The sequence below is a fragment of the Harmonia axyridis genome, chromosome 2, assembly GCF_914767665.1.
Source record: "Harmonia axyridis chromosome 2, icHarAxyr1.1, whole genome shotgun sequence".
In the NCBI taxonomy this organism is placed as follows: domain Eukaryota; kingdom Metazoa; phylum Arthropoda; class Insecta; order Coleoptera; family Coccinellidae; genus Harmonia; species Harmonia axyridis.
Genome location: NC_059502.1, coordinates 33712371 through 33724502, shown reverse-complemented (window position 1 = coordinate 33724502; position 12132 = coordinate 33712371). Strand labels below are relative to the sequence as shown.

Below are 12132 nucleotides of genomic sequence, written 5' to 3'. Positions count from 1 at the left end.
GATATTTAAAATATCAGAAGGGTAGAGCTCGGTCGTGTCCGGTCCTTGTAGTCCCCCTGGTTGTCGTCGAACTTCTGGTCCTCTTACACGCGATCCTTGGACCTGTCCTTCGCTTCCTAGGAATTTTCTCACCGTCCTTGCAGTACCTAAAAGAACAGCTTTTTGCATTACATTACATATATACTCACTAAGCCCTAGTTGCTTGATATTTCTCTTGAGATTTTTGGGTACTATTCCTGTTGTTGAGATGATAATTGGAATAGTTCTCGTTGATATCATTCCCCACTGGCGCTTTATCTGAAATTCGAGGTCCCTATATTTTGAAATTTTTTCGACCTCTTTTTGACGCAAGTTGTTGTTATTAGGTATTGCTACGTCGTCGATTATTATTATTATTATTATTATTTTGAATGATTAAAAATTGGCCTTTTGTATATTCAATAATGTTGAACAATTGACAGTTTCACATTTTTCGATGATTGCCGAGATTTAAGTAGGCTGGAAATATTTTTGCAATATTTATATATTGCAGTTCTTAACAACAAATCTAAAATATATCCTCTATGTTCCGAGCAGATGATATTCGTTGCGAACCATTCGGGCAGAAAATTTTTAATGCATTTAACACTTTTTTTTTTCAAATTACACATGACTTTATCATTGCAACTTTTCCCTATATCTTTGCTGAAACAATCCAAAACTATTGTTGTGAATTTCTCCAGCAAAGATGTAGGTGCTTTTAATCCACATTCAAAATTTAAACCGTAATTTTTGAAAAAGATCAAGAGCTCATCTTCATTTTCAAGATTTTTAGGAGCCTCCAAAGTGATTTTACAATCTTCACACCCGAAACGCTCCCAAAATTTTTTGACCAAATAACCTGCAAAATATACTACAGAACATTTTTCCAATGTCACTTCATCTCGAAATTCGGTGGCAGGAGTACTACTTGGACTACTTGAAGAATCCGAATCGTCCGATTCTGATGAAGACGAGTTTTCATCGAGATTCAATAAGGGAAAAGGTTCGTTGTTATCTGCCACTAAAATATTTTCATCGTCATCTGCCTTACTACCTGCATTGTCACTTGCAGATGGCCTTAAAAAATCTGATACAATGCTAATTTTGAATGCTGTTCTGAATGAACATACTGTGGGATTTCTGTTATATCCCCCTCTCTGACGATACACAGAAAATTGATTCCCGAGAGGATCTTGAATAAGCCTTCCCGTGAATAAATAGTTGAATCCCTCATTTCTTTGATCATATGCAAATTGCTTCACGGCATTTATAGTTAATAGAAAACCATCAAAACTATCAGGCCTCGTTAATTTGTTATTTTTGCCAACTTTATACAAGTTTTCAATTAATTCATAACCACTATTAATGGCTGTTATAACTTCCGGATTTCTATCATTAAGTGCACGATTACAAGGTTTTGTTGAATGAAACCGTGTGCTATTCAAAGCATCAAATAAGTTGTTGATGGTTTCCACAAAGCGTGCAGTATTTTCGGCTGTTGCCGATACTAGTTCTCCAGTTCTTAGGGCTGTCATTATAGCAGCATAAACACTGTGAAAGGAGAAAATAAGATATTTACCCAAGTACATGTTAAATTCTATAGAAAAACTACCGCTCAATTGAGAGTGAGCAAAATAGGTACCAAATGGTATTTTATGATCCGGTCCTAGGGTCGTAATGCGTTCAATAATCCTTTTGACCTTGTAATAAAATAAATTGGAGGTACACAAAAAAACGCTCAAAAGATAGAAGTGTCTAACGACAAGAGATGTAATAAACCATAACAGGCACTTTGAAAATTTGCCGCCTGGCATTTCCTTATCATTTTAAGATAAATATAGTTAGTATGTTTCAGGATATACTAAAATACAAATTCAATTTAATGCATCCTCAAACCCCAAAACAATTTTCGTTAAAAAAATTGCATAAAAAAATCATCCAAGTAGACTAGCAGTATCATTCATTATCGCTCATTGTTCCAAATTATCGAGAAAATTAAAATAAGCGGAGCTTATTTTCGAGACTTATTCTCAATCAAAAACCTCATTTTGGAAATCCATAAATAATTTTCATTACATGACAACGTTCAAAATACAATTATAGATCCTTATGTAGACGCAGTAATCCTACGCTGGGACACAGCAATACAATCTAAATGCCATAAATAAATTCATTCTCATTACAGGTATACAGATACAAAAAGAATGATCGAGCGGATTTTGAGAACATTAAATCCTCCAAGAATACACTTCGTCCTCAATTCTATGAATGATTCAAAACACTTTGTTTTTCTGATTCAGTTTAGTTAGAGGAGGATGTGTGTACATTTCAAGACCCCAGGTTTGAAAGAATAGAAAGATTCGTCGGTTCTCAATTCAGAATAAAAAAATTTTTGACCACTGAAATAGAGAAATGTCTAAAAATCACAATGCATAGGGAACAGAAAAGCAAGATTTCAAATGAAGAAACTTTGCCAACGATTTAAAAGACGGCATTACATTTCGAATGTGGAATCTTATATTATTATTTTTAGAACTCTTTATTGCTAAATCATATGTTTGAATCTTATATTCAATTTTTATATTTTTTTCATTGATAATATCCCAATTCTATTCATATTTCTTCGGATGAAACCACTTTCTACTATTATATGAATAATTTTAATTCAATTGTATCTATCAATTTGTTTTAATTATTCCTGAATAGAGAGTTAAGTGATCATTCAAACTTTTATCGTAATGCAAAACGCAATTATTCGAATAAATATTAAATGAATATTCGAATATTCAAATGTAGTGGTAACTTAATAATAACATAAAAATTGTTGGCAATGTCATGCGACCCCTTTTCAACCACGCCACTGAATGAATTATCGTATTATTTCTGCGCCATCTATAGCTCATGATTCAGCGCCATCTATTATCGAGTTACTTCTCCACTTTGGGTAGTCAATAGTGTTCGATATATGCAACCCGTAAAACACCGGTTCCAACTACAGTAGCGACTCCAAGTGACCAGCTCCTTGCCGTCAAACGGCGGTTGGCTTACTATCCATTCCTTATACTATGATATTACATACATACCTTGTGCCAGTCATTCCCTCAATTTAGTTTAAAATTCATCAGCTGAATCATGTTCTGGTGCGACAGATTATAGAAACGAAAGGAAGAGGGTCCGAGAAAGGAAATGCATTTTGACGAAACGTCGAAATAATATTAAAGCCTTTCAACCGGTAAATATTGTTAATGTACCTAATGTTAGTTATGGAGCACTCGTAATGGAACTAAAGTCATCGCAGTGAAAGTGTATAAAGACATTGTCGATGACTGCCAAATGTTTTCGGTCAGAATATTTCCTGGAATAAAAATTATTTTAAAGAATTGTAGGGAACATCTTGGGACGAAACACCAATACCCTATACTTGGGGCGCACCTATACTTGGCTCGAGAACGACTCGCCAAAAAAGAAATGAATATAACAGATCCGGAAGAGATTCATAAACTCCTAATTGATGGCACTTACAAATGTATAGTAAAGAAAGCAAAACTCACCAACGCAACAATAATATTTTTGAGCGCTCGTCTCTCAACAGATTGCTCAAATTTCAAACCGGAAATAGTATCAAATTTTGAAATTCGACTAACTAGTGACGAATTAGTGGTCAAATTGAATACTATCCATCCGTCCATAAACCGGATAGGTAACTCCTGAACAAAAGAACCTGAACTTAGAAATTTTAAATTTTCAGATTAGGTTTATTGAGTTGAGTTCATTAATGGGCATAATCTAACTAGGGTTCCGCAACTATGGCCGTTCAGCATTTTGTTTTTCGATTCAATTCAAAACTCCTGATTCAATCGAGATTAACATGCATTTTGGATGTGAAAGAATAATTACCAAACCAGCACCATAGAAAATTCAAGGAGTATATTGAAAAAAAATTATCCAATGTTTCCATGACCACAAAACGAGTTGAGATTTTGGGTATTGATTGCAATAACTGAATCGAGCTTTATGCAAAGTATGTACAAGAACACTGAAAAAAAAGTTTCAAATATTTCCGTGGCAACAAATCCAATCAGCGTGAGATTTTGCATACTTGAAATAACAATTTCAAGCATTTCCATCCCGCAAAAGTTTATTTCCGCTCCCACAGTCCCGCGTTGGTCTGTTCAAAATATAAGAAAAATAATATCAGGCTTTATGCAAGATTTGTACTCGAAAACTCCTGACTTTACGTAAATGCTTCCCAATTTTTTTTCTACAATTGCTTGAATTTCCTATGATATTTTAGATAGCTAAATTTATCAATCCCGCGGATCCGCAAGAATGCGGGTTGTACAATATACAGGGTGTTTCCTAAACATGCGGCAAAAATTCAGGGGGTTGTTCCTTGGACTATTCTAAGAATATTTTGTCCTTTGATGATTTTTGAAAAACCTCTTTGTTTCGAAGATACAGGGCGAACAACATTTTTCATATTTTTAAAATTAATAATAGTTCAAATAAAAATGCGTACCGCACTGTGTTTACTAAGTAGGTACAATTTATTTTTAAATTTGTTTAACAACATTCCAATTACTAAAAACGGCCAGTTTTTTGACTAAAAATTGCTAATACATCACAAAACGAATTCAAATGAAAACCGTGTTTAATCTGTATTCCTTTACCATCTGCACTTATCAATTTTTAGTCAAAAAACTGGCCGTTTTTAGTAATTGGAATGTTGTTAAACAAATTTAAAAATAAATTGTACCTACTTAGTAAACACAGTGCGGTACGCATTTTTATTTAAACTATTATTAATTTTAAAAATATGAAAAATGTTGTTCGCCCTGTATCTTCGAAACAAAGAGGTTTTTCAAAAATCATCCAAGGACAAAACATGCTTAAAATAGTCCAAGGAACAACCCCCTGAATTTTTGCCGCATGTTTAGGAAACACCCTGTATACACTCTTTGTGCTTAACCTATTAAGCATGCTCATAAAAAGGTCTTATGCTAAACATACTATAGTATAACAGTGTTGATTTCATGACAACAGCTGTCAAGTTTTGCCGCGGGTAAACTCGAAAAATCTGCCGACAAGTGCCGTCTCACAGTTTTTCCAACTAGAAACCATTTGTTATTCAAAATTGAGCATTTGTGATTGGTGGAAATTGAATCTAGGGTCGGAGTTGTAAACGGCTTCCAAGTATATACCCGTATCCCTGTTCCGTCTGCGTTCAGAAAGGGTCATTTCATGTTTTGATAATAATAATAACTGATCTTTATTGATAACTAGTTATCAAAGTGCAATCAACCGAGGTCCTTCAGCCCAAGTTACATCAACATAACATTTAAGCAGATTTACAAAAAAATAAAATCATTATTTATGCAATTTTACAAGATATCAGTTTTGTTTTAATAACTGGTCAAGTGTTGTTCGTATTCGTACTCACACAGCCATAGAAGAAGCCTTTGCTTCTGGTACCCACGCAGTACGAATACTATGATTCGATTCCTCTTTCAAATTCTAAGGCGATGGTTCACGTCTCGTTGCTAGATAAGATAAAGGCACTTTATCCTCATCAGCATAAGTAAAATGGTCTTCGGATTGGAATTGTGTTTTATCTTCTAACATCTCTATTTGTAGCCTGTCAGTCAAACTCTTAATTTCATTTCATAATGTTGATTTGCTATGAAGTAAAATGTATCTTCTTGGCCATTTGTAGATATAGACTGTGATCCCAGAAATTCCAAATATTTGACTGGGTTTTCTGAATACGGTACCATATTTTTCATCGCACTTTTATCCTAATCTTTTAACCATTTCTTTTACTCAATGTCAAGTTATAATGACTTCCGAATTTGCTAATCATAAATCTTGGTGTAGTTTCAGCAGTATTTAATGTTGCATCTTCTTTTAGGAGCTTTGTGTTGAAAGTAACAGTTTTATAGAATTAAATATTCTTTGATAAATATTAATTTTTTGCAGTGTATATGATCTTACCTTAGGTATAAATAAAATTCAGATATTCAATATACATTTGAATTAAGTTTATTAAAATTATTAAAATAATCATTAATTTATTACAAACAAAACTATCAATATACATTGTTTTCTCGATTATTAGTGATAGAAAAGCTAATATGTAAACTTCATTATTTTACAAATAAAGAAAGGATTACATATTATATTATCATAAAGTCACTCAACAAATTATTGTACAAAAGTTGCATAAAATTATTGAAAAAATATAATCAGTGCCACAAAAATTTACAGGGACTAGAAAATGTTGGCAAGTGCATCTTCTGAAAGTTGATTTGAATTTTAAGGCACCTTTTCATTCATAGGGTAAATAATCCTTCCAATACATTGTGTTAAAAATGTTAACTATGAAAATGTTACAAGGAACAGTGAACAGAGTAAACAGATAAAATTCAATTTCAAGCAAAAATAATTTTTCACTAAAATTCATATTCAGATTATGGTGATATTATTGTTTTAAGAAAATACAAAAATATTATTGATAACATATATTTTTGTTTTACTATTTTCATTCTATAATATTCCACTATAGAAGAAATAGGTCTTGACATTTCAATCTGAATCAGTGAATTTATTAAATTAAGAGTGGAATAAGCTTGACTTTAAAGTAAAACTAGGGGAAGAGATCAATAATTTAATAAATATTAATCAAAATGAACCATTAAAAATCCCAAATATCACAATTTTTTTCTCTTTTTTATCTCTCATTATCACTTTTAGTAATAATCCAAATATCCTAAAATCATTATCTAATTTTTCAAATAACTGAAAAAAATAATGATGTAAAATGATGAATAGATAATTACAAGTTTTTACTGTCTGAATGGGAACTGTTCTTTCCTTAGTTAGTATTTTCAACACATTTCTGGAAAAGATAGATGTTGAAGTCTTAGATTCCTATAATGACTTTCGATTTCATGTTAAAAAAATGAAGATGAATGTTTATACATACTCGCTATAAATATGTGGCAAATCACAGACATAATATAATTAATTAAATAACTACATAAAATCTAAAAAATGATGTAAGTACTCAAAATCTTGAACAAATATTAAGGGATGACAGTTTAAAAAAATTTTATTTCATATAAGAGACAGTTAAAATAAAATAAAATTAAGAAGACAATGAGTCTTTTACGGCAGGTTTATGAAGATCAAAATAGGTAAATCAGGTTCGAAGAATTTAGGACATGATGAGAATTAATGATATGGTATATTGTAAGATAATTATGTACTGAACACTGAATAATTAACCCTCAATTATTGCAAGGCAAGGTTGTGTGTGATCAGAACAGACCTTTTTCTTTCTTGAGTGATGTTTGTTTCCATAATGGCAAATTATGAAATTCTTCCTTGGACATTGATAAAGCAATTTCAAAATCATCTGATGATAGATAGTGTTCTAGATGGGTTGGATCAACACCCTCTGGCAGTGGCCTTTGAAGAAGCTCTTCTAAGGGAAATTCAGTTCTTGATAAGAGAGCTAGCTCATGTTCCAAATTCTTTTTTTCAGAAGGTTTTCTTCCATCCTGAAAATCATAAAACTCCCTTCAATAAATAATTGGAGTTCAATGTAACAATAAAATACTAAGAAAAATAAATGTCCACTCACAAAACCTGAAGACAAAAAAAACTTTTGATCATTTTTTATTTCATAGAATGTACTCACCATTACGTTAAGTTCAGCAACCTCTTCCTTGGATTCCCAAACAGGAAAAAGATTTTTAAATGCCTCGGGTTCCAAACCTGCCCATACTAACGATGCCTTTAGTTCAACATCTTCACCATGTCTCGCTCTCCAATAATTCACAGCAGTTCCCATAGCAGCTCTCCTTTCACACTGCCATCGAATAATGCCAGATCCTGTCTGATCAGTAGTGTTAATCCCTCCTTCTTCCACTTTGGGCCACCAGCCTTGCCACAGCCACAATTCATGTTCATTATCGATTAAAAACAGTGCTAGAATCAATAATATGCAATATTACGAATAGATTAAGAAAGTCATAGTGAAAAGTTAATGCAATGATTATTCCAACCTATGTGGTATATGTACTTCAATTAACATCTTTTATAATTTGTGAACATTTTGAGCTGAAAATGGTCTCAGGCTATTAGGATGCACTCACTGATGGATAGTTTTCATCAAGCGTGTGGCATTGAGAACATGAGTTATTCAAAAATCATTTATATCAATATTTTGTTTCAATATTTTTGAAACGATGTATCAAATTAGTGATTGTGCTCCAAAATTAATAAATTTTATGAAAGACAAGACAGACTATCATTGAGTTGATAGTCATTTAATTTTATCAAAAAAGTGGAAATCTTACTGTTATTCCACCAAGATTTTTGAGATTCGGCATTGATGATCGTTCGTTAAGCATATTTTGTATTCCTATCCCAACAAATTGGTTCCTACGCAATAGTTGCAGCTTCGAAAAAACAGATAATCAATGATGGAAAAGATTATGGAGATACTTTTACGTCGATTACTATGTCTAGAAACATCAACTTTCTTTTGCCAAAAACCAGAAACAACGAGAAACTAATATCGACCTGAACTGTGGGTTCCAACAGGATGAAGCAATAGCTACAATGATTGGGTCTTATTGTGTGATTATTTTTTTTGAGGACACGTGTTTATAAGAGTACTGAAACGAGAACAAGTATGCAATACGCCTTAATCGAACAATCAATTTCAGAAATAATGGAATCCATCTTACAAAACTACCTAACACTGCATGTACTCAAATTCCGAAGTTATACTTCAGAAATGAGAAGAGCACTGACGTGAGTTACATTCACAGGTGGTTTTATTACCCATCTGTGTCTTAGCTATTCTCCTCCTCAACATCTCATACATCCATATTATATGGTTATATCATATTGTATCATTAATCTCACGCCTTTTATGTATTATGACAGATGTTGATTTCTCAATTATTTAATGTTCTGTGGATAACCTTATTCAGCTGATACAGAGCAGTCTCTGTTGATCGTTCCCTCCTATAGGTATGTAGACATTCGTAAAGTGATGAATTCCCCAAATACTTTTTTCTTGTGTAATTATTCACTATTTTCTTCATTGTTTTAAGTATAAACGATGTACGCAAATGGGGAAGGTTTCGTCTTTCTTCCCTATTTTTGATAAGGTTACCTTTGCCCTTCTCCCTTTCTTCTTGTCTCTTTTAGGTATTTGACCTGGGGCTAAACTGTTTCTTGTAGTCTTCAGATGCTGAAGAATGAGTTTCAGTCACTTCCAAATTCTAATGAATTTCATTATTTTTCTACTGATTTTCTAAATTTCAGTTCAATCTCATGGCATTTTTCTGACAATTGAAAAATGTTTATATATGCAGGCTAAAAATTTCAAGTCTCTAGCACATTCCGTTCGTGAGATGTACAAGTTGGGCAACAGGTAGAAGGACAGAATTGATTTTTACCTCGAATTGTCCATCAATGAATTGGGGTCAATGTAATAAGACCATTCTCATCTCAAAATTTCAAAATTACAGAGATTTAGTAAAAAAAATAATCCTCCGCGGATCCTATGGTACAAGCATTGAAAAACTTTAAAAAACCAGGACAGTGAAGACGAAAAACTGATAAAACAATAATAAAATTCATAAATACTACATTATCAAGTGAGAAATTATTACTCACCAGGTTGACTAGCAGAATAAAGTTGATCTTGTAAGACAGGAAACGGTGTAATATGTTCACTTCTATGAGGACAGCATAATTCTACAACGCTAAAAGTTCCAGAAACACTGCTGAATGAGAAAAACCTAGGCGTAAAATCGAAGCTTTCTTTACTATTTACAAGTGATACATATGTATTTTTAGTGTTTCCAAAAATATTTTTGAATTCCTGATCTTCTTCGCCCTCTTCAATTTCTTTCAAATCAGCCGCGTATCCTAGATTCAGTTCCTTGGGCTTTTCCTTGATCAAGTTTTCCGCTGTCTTTTTGGCCACTGTTTTGGTTCTCTGGCTCGATTTGCAACCATGCCAAATTACAATGTTATTTGATTGAGAATTAACTAACACTAGGGAAGTTCGACTTCTTAGGTGATGTGCGTTACAAGGAACTTCAATTAGGTGAGCTTCTTTCTCTATTTCACCTGTAAAAAATCGATTGATAAAATACAGCAACTAATACTTATCTAAAGATGAACTAATATTACAAATGCAAGGTTATCAAGAGTTTCTTGATATGCTACCTATACCTGAAAGGAGCAGTTAGAGGGAATCTATGCCTATACTTTTTAGTCTTCATACTTTTTTATTGAACCCTACTAGAAGCGCCGATTATTCTTCATTATTGAAATAAATGTCATTACAATTGTTTCTACACAACTTGAATTTGATACACAATGTTAAATGAATTACAATCTTGAAATGTATTTGTTGAATAAAATTTGACAAAAATTGGGATGGCAAGGAGTTCTAGGAATCATATTTCTTGAAGATTTTATGTTCGGAATTATTGAATGAAAAAAAAAATTTGAATTTCTCTTTGCAACTATTCATGGTGAAACAACTTACCTCGGGTTATAAAAAGTCTGCTGGATTTTCTTGACTGCGAACAGGCCATTTTCCCTTTGTAGATTACCATTTTGCCGTTGAATAGCCGAAGGAATGCAGCAGGTTCATTTCCTTGTGTAACCCTTATTTGAGGTGCACTCTCATTATCCAATTCGATAGTCAACAGTGCGGCAACACCCTTCTCGTTTATGGAAGACATACAACCCTGCCAATAAAAGAAGACAGTAACATCTCTTCCAACCTGAAGATGTTTCGAAGGTTTTCCACTCAACTCTCGTCCTTTCACTGTAATACTGAATTTCCATTTCACTATGTAACTATCTCCATCATAAAACTGACCGAGGCAATCGTCAGGTATTAGTTCATAAGTATTCTCCATCACCCTCCACATTGTAATTTGGGACGTATCGAATTCAAACAACCTATTTCTTTCTTCATCATAGTAAGTATCGCCTCTGCCAATGTGGTTTCCCTCGATAATAATATCTGGAGAAGAGCTGCAACCCTTTAGCATGTCCTCCATGCTCAACGGTTCTATCACATTTGTATTGTCTGCATGTTTGCCATTCATATCTGGTTTTACCTTGATAACCCTAGAGAAATCCGGCCAATCCAGAAATTTCTCCTTGAACAAGATCGTTTCGCCGTGTTGTGTTATCTTGGAGAAAAGCGCCCAATCCGGCCTGGTGTTCGAGAATTTACTCAATTTCTCAGGAGTCCTATCTCCAAGCATCAAAGCGACATTCAAGGGGCAAACGCTGCATTCTGTATAGTTGTAACCTTCATCCCACAAGTCCTTTGCTAATTTCATGATGGTTTGTTTGTCCTTCGATGTGGCATTCTTGCCACTCCAGACGTACATTTCAGAACCGAAATCAAAAACGTAGACAGCCGTTGAATTAAGCATCTGATATTTTGGTAAGTTGCCCCAATATTCGTCCAAAGGTACAAGCTCGTCGTTATCCAAACCGTAGATCATGTTTGTAAGTATTATGTTAGCTTCATAAATTTCATCCTCAGATGGATTACCGGCATCGGCGATGCTCTTAGCTACAGGATCTCCCAGATGATTCCAAAAATTGCGTACATCATCTGACGCTTTCGGTCCTAACTTGGAATCGATCGTAACTATCTTAGAAGACTTGCAACCTAAGTCATTGGTTTTTTGGATATGGCTGGCTATGTCGGCAGCTCGAGCTTGCTCTATAATATTGGAGTAAGCACCGATGAAATTATAGATTATTCCATTTCCGATCAAGATGAAACAATCTCCTTCATTTATACTAGAACTGATTGGTTCGACAAGCCTTAGTTGAACGTGCCTCCGACCCTTGACCTGAATAAGCATTAAATTTTTGTACGGTAGTAGGCCATAGGGTCCTGAATTTTTCTTGAGGGGCACTGCTTTGAAATCTTCTTTGCTCGCAAGTCCTGCCAAAGCTTCGATGGCGAAATTGGACGAACTTTTTGCCACTGAAAAACAGATAAGTATGCGTTTAAAAGCATATAAAAACTAATATTGTAAAAATTTAAAA

The 12132-nt window shown here is 33.7% G+C and overlaps 1 protein-coding gene across 5 annotated transcripts in view; it reads right to left on the bottom strand.

Moving 5' to 3' along the window:
* Positions 1-6037: 6037 nt before the first annotated feature.
* The window catches only part of LOC123671970 (supervillin-like), a 220884-nt gene continuing 214789 nt past the window's right edge, over positions 6038-12132 (bottom strand). For all 5 annotated transcript variants that reach the window (XM_045605895.1, XM_045605893.1, XM_045605892.1 and 2 more), the window contains 4 exons: positions 10598-12070; positions 9715-10173; positions 7721-8010; positions 6038-7580 (listed from right to left, as the gene is read on the bottom strand). In XM_045605895.1, the coding sequence (XP_045461851.1) occupies positions 7338-7580; positions 7721-8010; positions 9715-10173; positions 10598-12070 (2465 nt within the window). In that variant the 3' untranslated portion in view covers positions 6038-7337. The remainder of the gene's footprint in view (positions 7581-7720; positions 8011-9714; positions 10174-10597; positions 12071-12132) is intronic.